General features: G+C 40.8%; 1 protein-coding gene across 5 annotated transcripts in view; it reads right to left on the reverse strand.

Annotated features, from left to right (window-relative positions):
• The window catches only part of Atp8a1 (ATPase phospholipid transporting 8A1), a 229,096-nt gene that overhangs the window by 150,123 nt on the left and 64,398 nt on the right, over positions 1-14,575 (reverse strand). For all 5 annotated transcript variants that reach the window (XM_048784412.1, XM_015482073.2, XM_048784413.1 and 2 more), the window contains 2 exons: positions 3,022-3,133; positions 1,613-1,778 (listed from right to left, as the gene is read on the reverse strand). In XM_048784412.1, the coding sequence (XP_048640369.1) occupies positions 1,613-1,778; positions 3,022-3,133 (278 nt within the window). The remainder of the gene's footprint in view (positions 1-1,612; positions 1,779-3,021; positions 3,134-14,575) is intronic.

Raw genomic sequence — 14,575 nt, forward strand, 5'->3', positions numbered from 1 at the left:
GGGGGGGGGGGGGAAGGAAAGAACACAAACTGTCTATATATGTGCATACTGCTTTCATTGTCATTATTCCCTAAACAATACAGTATAACACTATTTGCAAAGCATATACATTGTATTATGTATTATAAATAATGCAGAGATTTAAGTATATGGGAGAATGTGCATAGGTTACATGCCAAGTCTATGCCATTCTATATATAAGAGACTTGAGCATCTGTGGATTTTGGCATCCTTGCTCTGTCCTGGAACTAATCACTCATGGAAACTGAGGGATGACTGTACTTGTGTTTGATATGCTGTTAATTCTATTAAGAGCTGCACAGTGGTACTAAAGTGTGAAAGAACTACTAAGTACTGCAAATCACGTTTTACAAGTCCAGAGACAACAGAGGTAAGACAGAGGTTTATAAATGTAAAATTTCAATTGCATAGAATGACTTCATATGAATTCAAAAAGCATTTTCAATTTAAAGCACACTTTTAAAAAGCAAGCAAGTAAACAAAATTAGTGGCAGCAAAACCAATTCCAACTGTAGGAGTATTATTCATTCATAGGTAAATTATACTCTTTCTTCTATCCTCCTATCTTCTCTCTCTCTCTCTCTCTCTCTCTCTCTCTCGTACTAAGGATTGAAGTCAGAGGTACTTCACCACACATTCCAAGCTTTTTTAATTTAACTTTATTTTTTGAGACAGAGCCTTGTTGAGTTGATTGGGGCCTTACTAAGTTGCTGAGGCTTGCTTTGAACTTGGGATCCTCCTGTCTCAGCCTCCTGAGCCACTGGGAGAATAGGCATGTACCTGGCCTCTTCCTTCTCAATAAGGAAAGTGAAACAGGTATCCCAGACAAATTGCAAAGAATATGAAGAAACAAACTGATGATAATAATAACACTTTTCATGTTAAAATAATAAACTAGGGAGTATAAAAATGACTTGGAAGAGCTGCAAAGTTAAATAAATGTAATAAAAAGCAGATTTTTAAAAATCAGTTTTTGCAATAAGACTTTACTAGAATTGGTTTTTACACTTGGAAATTAAGTATTTACCAAATGGAAATGCAAACCCACTTCCTAGAAATACCCAGGGGTGGCACATTAATACCACAACTACACAAGGATGTATGCTCCTCAGGGAATCTAACAGCACTTTCCCCTGGTCAAGGTGAGCATCAACATAGGACTCTCTGTATTACTGAGATCAAATGCAAGTGCATTAAATTAAAACATTTTTAAAGTATGTAAACTACTTTATAATAAAACATGCATGCATGTGAGAACACACACAATCTACTTTCTGTATCAGATAGTTAACTATTTTTAAAGAATAGCTTTTACTTATGAATATCATGTTAAGGGCTATATTTACTGAACATTTTCTACTACTAAGGATTGTTTATTGTGTTTCCAAGGATTTTGAAATTTAGAGATCCTAAAATTTTATGTACTTTTATTGGATACCACATTGAAAAATAAACATTAAATGTCAAATTATCTTGACAATAAGGTCTTTTTTTTAGAAACAGGAAATTTCATAAAACAAATTCAGATAAATTGTGAAACAATCACATATTAATGAAAGTAAAAAAGTGCAGTCATGACATCATTGCTTACAGTTCAGATTGAGATACCAGTCTCTTCCAGAGTGCCTTTGATTCCAAATGGCTGAGCCCACGGAACAGATAAGAGACATGGCAATTAAGATACAAAACAAAATCAATATTTGTACATTTGTAATCCGTTCCACATTGGAGAGCTTAAGTGGCGGACTCGTTGAATTCTGTAAAAAGAAACAAGATGAATAGTTAAAAAAAATGTACAGTTTAGTGACGTGTACTTGACATGTGATGAGGATGACAACATGAGTCACAAGTCAGTATCAAGAGGTGTGTGTATATGTAAATTATGCAAAGCCCTTGCCAGGTAGGACAGGTGTCAATGTTTAGGTACCTCTTTTTCCCCAAGGCTACTATACTTTCCAAACCTGTTTTCTATGAAATAATATTTCTTTCACAGACATTGTGGCAGGTGAGATGCACTTGGCTATTTAAGCAAATAAGGTACTTCAGAAACATCTAGTTAGAGTGTCTGCTCAAGAAAGGAGAAGACAAGACCTATGCACCTACAACCAGACACCTGGAAACTCTCAACTATGAAGGCAACATTTGAAGAATCTCTCATCTTCAAATTTCTGGTGGCATTTGGTAATTGTTTTCCTGAGCATAGCAGCAATGCAGGTAGCCCTGATTATAAAAGTTAACAAAGGAAAGTTTCCTTTCAAATTATTTATGCTAGATCTGTACTAACTAAGGAATCCGTAGGACAGTATAAAGCAAAGATTTACAGAATAGCTAAGGATAAAAAGAATTAAGAACAGTTCCACTTGCGTGTTAATAACATCTTTGTGCCTGTACAATGTACAAAGATATTAGCCTTTAAGAGTAGATTTTCACTTGGTATTTAAAAGTGAGTTTCCCATACCCATGGAACCACTGAACACAGATGGTATCATGATGCAGAGAAGGAGCACTCGCAGGCAAGTGTAAACATTGGTGCTAGGATGTAAGCTGATGGCAAAAATAGCCTTACATAAAAATGCTATAAAAATGGCAATTCGATTCACACTTTTCTTTGAATTACACGAAAAAATAAAATTTAAAGTATGATGATTGCATTAAAATAAAATTAGAAGACACCTACTTTAATGCAGAGCACTCATGTTACTGACAACGTAAATGATCACCAATAGTTAGAAAATGCTGCCAACAGATCACACATCTAACCATTCATGCACCAGGTGATCTCTGGTGAAATTTCCAGTGTTCCTGTGTACACAGCCCTTCTCACAGGGAGGGGATTTAAAGGCCCCACACACCCTGGAGGGCCAGACTCTGGATATGTGGGGCGGGGCTCAGAAATCTGGGACAGATGGTCTGCTCTGTTTGGGGTACTGCACTGAGAGCTACAAGTGATGTATTTCCAAAAGACTGAGGCTCCAGATATTTCATAGATAAAAATCTCACCTGCATCAGCTTGGTGTCATGTCCAGTGTAGACAACTATTCCATGAACCCACTGAGTATTTCTCAACTGAGCACCTCGAAGAAGAATCTGATCTGCTCCCAGAGGAACAGTGCTAGGACAGAGTATACTGACATTAGAAATGACATTTTCCAAAATGCTTAAGAACTGCACAGTCACAGTTCACCATATAGTCACTATATATTATTAAAATAACTCTTCTCACATTTGCTTTATTTCTAGAAAGCAAGTAATTTTCCCACCAAAGAGAATTATTGTTTTAGACATGAATAGCTGCTGGGAAAGTAACTATTGACTGTTGGGAAATAGCTGTTGCTCCTCCTTAATATCCTACTAGCCAAGTCCTATAATATTTTTATCTCCTATGGACTGAATTGTGCACCGCCCCCCTCTTCTGGCTTCATATTCCTATGCTGAAGTTCTTTAACCCCCTAATATGATGTTATTTGGAGTTGGCAACTTCAGGAGTTAATTAGGTTTTTAAAAATGTACAAGGGTGGGATCTTCATGTTGAGATCATTGCTGTTCTAAGAGGAGATACCAGACAGCTTTCTGTCTTTCTACCAAGTGAAGACACAGTGAGAAGACATCTTTTACTGACAAAAAGAAAACCCTCATCAGAATCAAACCACACTACTATTCTGATCTCAGATTTCCAACACTCAGAATGGTGAGAAAAAAACTTCTCCTGGGAAAGCTACCTAGTCTGTGGTATACTGTTATAGCAGCCTGAGCAAACTAATATGCTATCCCAAAGACAAGACAGTGTTTTGGAATTCAGAGGCTAATTCTTAAGCCTATTTATGACTTTTCCTAAATTAATAAGTTGATTTAGTTTCCTGAAATGTTTGGAAATGGTGGACTAAGAGAACTGCAGCATACCACCCAACATACACCCACACATCAAATTAAAAATAGCTTTACGTATAATAGAGGTTCAAATTCTGTCTCTCTTTTTTTTTTTTTTTTTTTTTTTTTTTTTTTTTTTTTAATTTTTTATTGTGGGTTGTTCAAAACATTACAAATTTCTTGACATATCATATTCCACACTTTGATTCAAGTGGGTTATGAACTCCCACCTTCACCCCATACACAGATTGCAGAATCACATCAGTTACACATCCATTGATTTACAAATTGCCATACTAGTGTCTGTTGTGCTCCGCTGCCTTTCCCATCCTCCACCCTCCCCCCTCCCCACCTCTCCCCTCCCCTCCCCTCCTCTCTCTCTACCCCCTCCACTGTATAACCCTGAGGGTCTCCTTCCATTACCATGCAATTTCCCTTCTCTCTCCCTTTCCCTCCCACCTCTCATCCCTGTTAAATGTTAATCTTCTTCTCCTGCTCTTCGTCCCTACTCTGTTCTTAGTTACTCTCCTTATATCAAAGAAGACATTTGGCATTTGTTTTTTAGGGATTGGCTAGCTTCACTTAGCATAATCTGCTCTAATGCCATCCATTTCCCTGTAAATTCTATGATTTTGTCATTTTTTAATGCAGAGTAATACTCCATTGTGTATAAATGCCACATTTTTTTTATCCATTCGTCTATTGAAGGGCATCTAGGTTGGTTCCACAGTCTTGCTATTGTGAACTGTGCTGCTATGAACATCGATGTAGCAGTGTCCCTGTAGCATGCTCTTTTTAGGTCTTTAGGGAATAGACCAAGAAGGGGAATAGCTGGGTCAAATGGTGGCTCCATTCCCAGCTTTCCAAGAAATCTCCATACTGCTTTCCAAATTGGCTGCACCAATTTGCAGTCCCACCAGCAATGTACAAGTGTACCCTTTTCCCCACATCCTCGCCAGCACTTGTTGTTGTTTGACTTCATAATGGCTGCCAATCTTACTGGAGTGAGATGGTATCTTAGGGTGGTTTTGATTTGCATTTCTCTGACAGCTAGAGATGGTGAGCATTTTTTCATGTACTTGTTGATTGACTGTATGTCCTCCTCTGAGAAGTGTCTGTTCAGGTCCTTGGCCCATTTGTTGATTGGGTTGTTTGTTCTCTTATTGTCTAATTTTTTGAGTTCTTTGTATACTCTGGATATTAGGGCTCTATCTGAAGTGTGAGGAGTAAAGATTTGTTCCCAGGGTGTAGGCTCCCTATTTACCTCTCTTATTGTTTCTTTTGCTGAGAAAAAACTTTTTAGTTTGAGTAAGTCCCATTTGTTGATTCTAGTTATTAACTTTTGTGCTATGGGTGTCCTATTGAGGAATTTGGAGCCCGACCCCACAGTATGTAGATCGTAGCCAACTTTTTCTTCTATCAGACGGCGTGTCTCTGATTTGATATCAAGCTCCTTGATCCATTTTGAATTAACTTTTGTGCATGGCGAGAGAAAGGGATTCAGTTTCATTTTGTTGCATATGGATTTCCAGTTTTCCCAGCACCATTTGTTGAAGATGCTATCCTTCCTCCATTGCATGCTTTTAGCCCCTTTATCAAATATAAGATAGTTGTAGTTTTGTGGATTGGTTTCTGTGTCCTCTATTCTGTACCATTGGTCCACCCGCCTGTTTTGGTACCAGTACCATGCTGTTTTTGTTACTATTGCTCTGTAGTATAGTTTGAAGTCTGGTATCGCTATACCGCCTGATTCACACTTCCTGCTTAGCATTGTTTTTGCTATTCTGGGTCTTTTATTTTTCCATATGAATTTCATGATTGCTTTCTCTATTTCTACAAGAAATGCCGTTGGGATTTTGATTGGCATTGCATTAAACCTATAGAGAACTTTTGGTAATATCGCCATTTTGATGATGTTAGTTCTGCCTATCCATGAACAGGGTATATTTTTCCATCTTCTAAGATCTTCTTCTATTTCTCTCTTTAGGGTTCTGTAGTTTTCATTGTATAAGTCTTTCACCTCTTTTGTTAGGTTGATTCCCAAGTATTTTATTTTTTTTGAAGATATTGTGAATGGAGTGGTTGTCCTCATTTCCATTTCAGAGGATTTGTCGCTGATATACAGGAATGCCTTTGATTTATGCGTGTTGATTTTATATCCTGCCACTTTGCTGAATTCATTTATTAGCTCTAATAGTTTCTTTGTAGAGCCTTTTGGGTCTGCTAGGTATAGAATCATATCATCTGCAAATAGTGATAATTTAAGTTCTTCTTTTCCTATTTTGATGCCTTTAATTTCTTTCGTCTGTCTAATTGCTCTGGCCAGTGTTTCGAGAACTATGTTGAACAGAAGTGGAGAGAGAGGGCATCCCTGTCTTGTTCCAGATTTTAGAGGGAATGCCTTCAGTTTTTCTCCATTCAGAATGATGCTAGCCTGAGGCTTAGCATAGATTGCTTTTACAATATTGAGGTATGTTCCTGTTATCCCTAGTTTTTCTAGAGTTTTGAACATAAAGGGATGCTGTACTTTGTCGAATGCTTTTTCCGCATCTATCGAGATGATCATATGGTTCTTATTTTTAAGTCTATTGATGTGGTGAATAACATTTATTGATTTCCGTATATTGAACCAGCCTTGCATCCCAGGGATGAATCCTACTTGATCATGGTGTACAATTTTTTTGATATGTTTTTGTATCCGATTCGCCAGAATTTTATTGAGGATTTTTGCATCTAGGTTCATTAGAGATATTGGTCTGTAGTTTTCTTTCTTTGAAGTGTCTTTGTCTGGTTTAGGTATCAGGGTGATGTTGGCCTCGTAGAATGAATTTGGAAGTTCTCCCTCTTTTTCTATTTCCTGAAGTAGCTTGAAAAGTATTGGTATTAGTTCCTCTTTAAAGGTTTTGTAAAACTCTGCTGTATACCCATCCGGTCCTGGGCTTTTCTTAGTTGGTAGTCTTTTGATGGTTTCTTCTATTTCCTCAATTGATATTGGTCTGTTTAGGTTGTCTATATCCTCCTGACTCAATCTGGGCAGATCATATGACTTAAGAAATTTATCTATGCCTTCACTATCTTCTAATTTATTGGAGTATAAGGATTCAAAATAGTTTTTGATTATCTTCTGTATTTCTGAAGTGTCTGTTGTGATATTGCCTTTTTCATCCCGTATGCTAGTAATTTGAGTTCTCTCTCTTCTTCTCTTCGCTAGCATCGCTAAGGGTCTGTCGATTTTGTTTATTTTTTCAAAGAACCAACTTTTAGTTTTGTCAATTTTTTCAATTGTTTCTTTTGTTTCGATTTCATTAATTTCAGCTCTGATTTTAATTATTTCTTGCCTTCTACTTCTTTTGCTGTTGTTTTGCTCTTCTTTTTCAAGGATTTTGAGATGAAGTATGAGATCATTTATTTGTTGGTTTTTTCTTTTTTTAAGGAATGAACTCCAAGCAATGAATTTTCCTCTTAGAACTGCTTTCAATGTGTCCCATAGATTCCGATATGTTGTGTCTGTGTTTTCATTTATCTCTAAGAATTTTTTAATTTCCTCCTTGATGTCTTCTATAACCCATTGATCATTCAGTAACCTATTGTTCATTCTCCAAGTGATGTATGCTTTTTCCTTCCTTCTTTTATCGTTGATTTTCAGTTTCATTCCATTATGATCAGATAAGATGCATGGTATTATCTCTACTCCTTTATATTGTCTAAGAGTTGCCCTGTGACATAATATATGATCTATTTTTGAGAAGGATCCATGTGCTGCTGAGAAAAAAGTGTAACTGCTTGATGTTGGGTGGTATACTCTATATATGTCAATTAGGTCTAGGTTATTAATAGTGTTATTGAGTTCTATAGTTTCCTTATTCAACTTTTGTTTGGAAGATCTGTCCAGTGGCGAGAGAGGTGTGTTGAAGTCTCCCATGATTATGGTATGGTGGTCTATTAGACTCTTGAACTTGAGAAGAGTTTGTTTGACGAACATAGCTGCACCATTGTTTGGGGCATAAATATTTATGATTGTTATGTCTTGTTGGTGTATGGTTCCCTTAAGCAGTATGTAGTGTCCCTCTTTATCCCTTTTGATTAACTTTGGCTTGAAATCTATTTTATTTGATATGAGTATGGACACTCCTGCTTGTTTCCGAAGTCCATATGAGTGATATGATTTTTCCCAACCTTTCACCTTCAGCCTATGTATGTCTTTTCCTATCAAATGCGTCTCCTGTAGGCAGCATATTGTTGGGTCTTGTTTTGTGATCCATTCTACTAGCCTGTGTCTCTTAATTGGTGAGTTTAAGCCATTAACATTTAGGGTTATTATTGAGATATGGGTTGTTCTTCCAGCCATATTTGTTTATTTCTGTTACTAAACATGGTTTGTTTTCCTCTTTGATTATTTCCCCCCCCTTTACTGTCCTACCTCCCACTGTTGGTTTTCATTGTTATTTTCCATTTCCTCTTCCTGTAATGCTTTGGCGAGGATGTTTTGAAGAGATGGTTTTCTAGCTGCGAATTCTTTAAACTTTTGTTTATCGTGGAAGGTTTTAATTTCATCTTCCATCCTGAAGCTTAATTTCGCTGGATACACAATTCTTGGTTGGAACCCATTTTCTTTCAGTGTTTGAAATATGTTATTCCAGGATCTTCTAGCTTTCAGAGTCTGTGTTGAAAGATCAGCTGTTATCCTGATTGGCTTACCCCTAAATGTAATCTGCTTCCTTTCTCTTGTAGCTTTTAAAATTCTCTCCTTATTCTGTATGTTGGGCATCTTCATTATAATGTGTCTAGGTGTGGATCTCTTATGATTTTGCACATTCGGCGTCCTGTAGGCTTCTAGGATTTGGGATTCTGTCTCATTCTTCAAGTCTGGGAAGTTTTCTCGTATTATTTCATTGAATAGACTGCTCATTCCTTTGGTTTGGAGCTCTGTACCTTCCTGTATCCCAATGACTCTTAAGTTTGGTCTCTTAATGTTATCCCATATTTCTTGGATGTTCTGCTCATGGTTTCTTAACAGTCTTGCTGAGCTGTCTATGTTCTTTTCCAGTTGAAATACTTTGTCTTCATTGTCTGATGTTCTATCTTCTAAGTGTTCTACTCTGCTGGTAGTATTCTCCATTGAGTTTTTAAGTTGGTTTATTGCTTCCTGCATTTCTAGGATTTCTGATTGTTTGTTTTTTATAACCTCTATCTCCCTGTATAGTTGATCCTTTGCTTCCTGGATTTGTTTGCGTAATTCGTTGTCGAAGTGATCTTTCATTGTCTGATTTTGCTGTTTAATGTCTTCCTTGATACTCCAGATCATCTGAAGCATGTATATCCTGAATTCTTTATCTGACATTCCATCTGCTGCAGCTGTTACCTCTTCTAAAGTTGCGTTGACCTGCATTGCTTGTGGTCCTTTCTTTCCTTGTCTTTTCATACTGCTTGCGTATCTTTCCTGCAGGTGCGGGCGGCGGCTCTGCTCTCTCCTTATTCCAATTGGGGTGTCGTGGCTACCACGCCGGCAGGTCACTGTGCCTGTTCTGGGAGCTGGCGGCGGCTCTGTTCTGCCCCTACTCCAATTGGGGTGACGAGTGTACCACGCCGGCAGGCCACCGGGCCTGATCCGCCAGTCGGTTGCAGGTTTGCCTACCCTGCAGACGCGGGCGGCGGCTCTGCTCTGCCCCTACTCCAAATGGGGTGTCGTGACTACCCCGCCTGCAGGACGCTGGGCCTGTTCCTGGCACGGGCGGCGACTCTGTTCTGTCACTACTCCAATTAGGGTGGTGTTTGTACCACGCCGGCAGGCTCCTGGGCCTGATCCGCCGGTCTGTTGTAGGTCTGCCTACCTTGGAGGCGCGGGCGGCGGATCTGCCCTGCCCCTCCTACCACGCCTGCGGACCCCTGGGTCTGATCTGCAGTTTGATCACTGGTCTGCTCACCCTGCGGGCACGGGTGGCGGTTCCGCTCCGCCCCCACTCCAATTGGGGTCACGTGACCACCACACCGGCAGGGCCTGATCCGGGCGTGGGAGAAGGATCTGCTCTGCCCCTACTCCAGTTGGGGTGACATGTGTACCACACTGGCAGGCCACTGGGCCTGACCCGCCCGGCTGTCACAGGTCTGTTTACCTTGCAAGCGCGAACGGCGGCTCTGCCCTGCCCCTCCTACCACGCCCATGTACCCCTGGGTCGCGGGTCTGCCCACCTTGCGGGTGCAAGTGGCGGCTCCGCTCCCACCCCCTCTCCAATTGGGGTCACGCGGTCACCACGCTGGCGAGCCGCTGGGCCTGCTCCGGGCGCTGGCAGCGGCCCGGCTTCTCCCCTCTGGCTCAACGACAAATTGAGGAGACTCGGGTGTCTGTGCCTCACCCCCCCTACCAGGAGACCAACTGCTTATGTCACCGCTGGAATTGATGAAGTTCTCTCCTCCGCCGCTTTCTGCTGACATCAGATCTCTGCCATGTTGGTATCCTATGCGAATGGCAGCATTTCGTTCCCCTTGCCGGGCAACCAAAGCAACGGGTGAGTCCTGACCGGCCGTCAGCAGGACCCGTACGGAGAAGCAGTTTCCGCGGGCTCCTAGCCCCGGTCTAGGGAAGTTCCGGGAGCCGGAACTCGGCCGCTCCGTGCTCGGTGTAAGCTCCTATAAGTGTAAGCTCCAAGAAGCAGTCCCCGCGGGCTCAGTTCCGGGAGCCGGAGTTCGGCTGCTTAGTGCTTGTTGTATGCTCTGATAGGAGCAGGGTTCATGAAGCAGCCTCCGCGGGGCGGTTCCGGGAGCCGGAACTCGGGCGCCCCGCGCTCGGCGTTCGCTCCGATAGGCTCAGGTTCTTAGAAGCACCCAGGCGCAGAACCCTAGCAATCTGTTTGCAAGCCACAGGCGAATTGTAGCCTGGAATTACCTGATCTATGGCTGAATGAGTTGCGGTCAGTCGAAAACAGGGGACGTGACGTCAGTTTACCAAGATGGTGGCTGCTGGCCTCCTCTGTGGACTGACCGGTGTGTAGAACCGAGAAGGACCGTTTCCTTCCCCCGTCTGGAACCCAGAATTCAGCCCTGAGTACGGTGCTTGCGCGGCTGGCAGAAACTGCAGCGCTGTAACCCTGCGTCTCTATCCCAGCGCACACTGCAGACTTTCGCCGCGGGGCGATTTGCTGAATAAGCAGTTACCCTCCGTGCGACAAACCTCTCGCGTTTGAGTCCCCGTAGCCGATCCTCGTGCGATCCAAATTCTGTCTCTCTTGACTGTCTCTCTGTCTTTCTGTCTCTTACTCTCTCTCTCTCTGACACACACACACACACACACACACACACACACACAATAAGATACATACACAGATCTCACTGTATGTAGCACTGCCATATCTCCCCCACAGAGACAGGTCCCTGTACTTAAACTTCCAGGTCATTTATTTTATAGTACCTGAAGATCAATTCTCTAAGAATTGCAAATACATTTTCAAGAAATGGTAAGCATTTTTTTTTTTTTTTTTTTGGGTACCGGGATTGAACTCATGGCACTTAACCACTGATGCCACATCCCCAACGCTTTTTTTTTTTTTTTTTTGTATTTTATTTAAAGATGGGGTCTCACTAAGTTGCTTAGCACCTTGATTTTGCTGAGGCTGACTTTGAACTTGTGATCCTCCTGTCTTAGCCTCCAGAGCCGCTGGGATTTATAGGCGTGTGCCCAGCAAATGGTAAGCATTTTGAAGTTATTCATCTCCTGTAATTTAAGCCACATTTTCATGAATAAAACTCAAGTTGGGTCACTTGTGGGTTTTCTGTAAGGCCACTCTCTAAGGAAAGTTATTAAGTGATACAAACTTATACAAGGATACAGCACTATCACAGATATGTTGGGCTACTTGATGGAAATTTAATATACAAAGTTAATGGCTCAAGGGTTTCTATGACCTAGTTTTCATTTTAGTAAGGAAAAAAAAGCAAAAGCAAATGTTATGGTTTTGATGTGAGATGTCCCCCAAAGCTCATGTGTGAGACAATGCAGGAGGGTTCAGAGGAGAAATGATTGGGTTATGACAGCCTTAACCCAATCAGTGAATTAATCCCCTGATGGGACAAGTTGAGTAGTAATGAAGTTGGGTATGGTGTGGCTGGAGCATTGGGGGTGTGAGCATCATGTGAGCTGCTTCCCTCCACCACTCTCTTCCTCCATGATGTTCAGTCTCATCTTGAGCCCCAAGTACTGAAGCCAGCTGCCTATAGACTGAGACCTCTGAAATTGTGGGCCCCCAAACAAACTTTTCCTCCTCTAAAATTGTTCTTATGGGGTATTTTAGTCACAGCAGTGAAAAAGCTGAATAAAACAGCAAAAAACTCAAACATAAAAATATAAAAAATTTTTAAAAAGAAAGAAGGAAACAATCTCCCCCCTCACCCCAAAAAAGTCTACAGAGAACACAGAATCTTTGTTAATGAAAGCTTCATGTGACTAAGGCCTTCTTGTGACTAAGGCCTTCATGCTCTATCTAGTAAGCTCAGAGGCCAGCAGCAGCTTGGGTCTTAGACATTTTTTCAGGACCTATACAAATTCTCTGGCTTAGGTGAAATCAATCAAGATGAGTGGGTGAGAACAGTACTCAGGTGAATCCTTAATACAGAGTGCATTTTAATTTAAAGAAAGGAAAACCAACCATAACTTTCATTCTCTAGGTACAAAAGCATGCCTTATGGACCCAACTGTATGGGTCCAGAACTCGAGATCCTCCTGTCTCAGTCTCCCGAGTTGCTGGGATTACAGGCATGCACCACCATGCCCCCAACTGTATGGGTCCAGAAGGAATGCTACTTTAGTCCATTTTGTGTGACTAGTTAAAAAAATACTCAAGACTGGGTATAAGAAAATATTTTTATTTTAACCTACGGTTTTGAAGGTTGAAAAATCCAAGATTAGGTGACCACATCTGGCAAGAGCTTCATGCTGTGTCAAAACATGGCAGATAGCATCACATGGGGGGAGTACAAGTGACACAGAGCTGTGTGAAAGGAGCCAAACACATGGGATGGCCTCACTGTATAACAACTTGTCCTTGCCATGACTAACCCTGTGATATGGGCATTAATCCTTCTGAGGGTGGAGCCCCCAGGACCTAGTTACCTCCCCCTGGGTCCCATCACCTCTCAATACCATTACATTGGGGTATTATGGCACATAAACTTTTGGGAGATAAATCATATTGAAACCACAGCAGAAGAACCCTTCTTGGATATGTCTCAAAATTTGGGGTGCACTTGAGAGTTGGGAGGGACCTTGGGCTTATAGCAGGTTTCCATGAAGTTCTGGAGAAGCTGCTGGACTATGCTCTAGGTAACACAGGTACCCACTATTCCTCACTTATTCCAACAGGGCATAATGTAGGAACTGTCACTCAGAATTTGTGGTCTGGATTAATTGGAAATAGGTACAAACGGTTAAAAAGCAAAATGCACTACTTTTTAATTACAAGGGAGTTAAGAATATATTGTTTTCATCACAGCTGGAATTCAAAGCTTCTGGCATTAGACCATGACCCTCATCCTTAAAGGAATCAAAGTATACTCATTCATTCCAAAGGGTCTCCAGATCTCTGGGTAATCACGGTCAAAATCAAATGTGCTAAAGGTCTTTAAGATCTACTTCTACATATCATATAAAACAAAACATGCTATTATATAAATTCTATCTGTATCCTAAATCTTGGCACCATCACACAAAATTTCTCCTTGACAGCATGAATTTGCTTGGCATCAATTTGAAGGGGAACTGATAAGAAATGGAAGCTGGCCAGTTAGGAATGTCACACTAAAGAAACACTACTTGTATAAACGGCCAAAGCTATCAGTAGTATATAACCATATGTTCAGGGAAAGATAACTTGGGTTAAAAATTTTAAACAACAATTACTCTGATGGTTGCAGACAAGCTCTTGGTAGATCTGAATACTTCAAATGTCTTTTAGGGTTCCAATCTCTAATATTGCAATCACAAGATGAAGAAAGCACCAATAACATTTTCCCAGGTTGGTGGATTGAATCAGTGCATCTAGTTTACATTTAGTTGGCCTCTACAAATGCCTGGTAGATAAGGTATACTGTGGAGTTCTACCCCATTCTTTATTCCCCTTTGCAAAAAACAAAACAAAACAAAAAAAAAACCTTGAAAAAGAAGTGTATTTGTGATTCTCAACTCCTTCTATGATCTGAAACACAAGCTCATAGGTTCCACCTGTTCCAGTCAAGTTCAATAATGTCCACTAGCTAAACCCAACTGATTCTATATTCAGCTTCCCTCAACTTGACCATCAGTAACATCTGACTCGATTTTTGCTTTGCTCTCTACCTTGGTACAGTTTCCTCTTGCTCTGTCTTTTCACCCTACAAGTGATCTCAGTCTCTTTCACTAGTCCTTCCTTTATTTTTTTTTTTTTTTTAAAAATCAACCTCACCCCTACTCTACTCCCATTCTGGGGGTTGAACCCAGGGCCTCATGCATAGTAGGAAAGTACTCTACCACTGAGTCATATCCCCAGCTTTACAACCTCTTGATATTAGACAATCCTAGGAGAGTCCTTGGATCTTTCAATTTTTCTGCTTAGACCCTTGCACTCTCAATGGTTTTTCCCAGTCACATGGCTTTATGTATCTCTGCCAACTTCTCCCCAATTTATTTCATCCAAGACATCTATCCCAAACTTTATATATA

The sequence above is a fragment of the Marmota marmota genome, unplaced genomic scaffold, assembly GCF_001458135.2.
Source record: "Marmota marmota marmota unplaced genomic scaffold, marMar, whole genome shotgun sequence".
NCBI classification, from domain to species: Eukaryota; Metazoa; Chordata; class Mammalia; order Rodentia; family Sciuridae; genus Marmota; species Marmota marmota.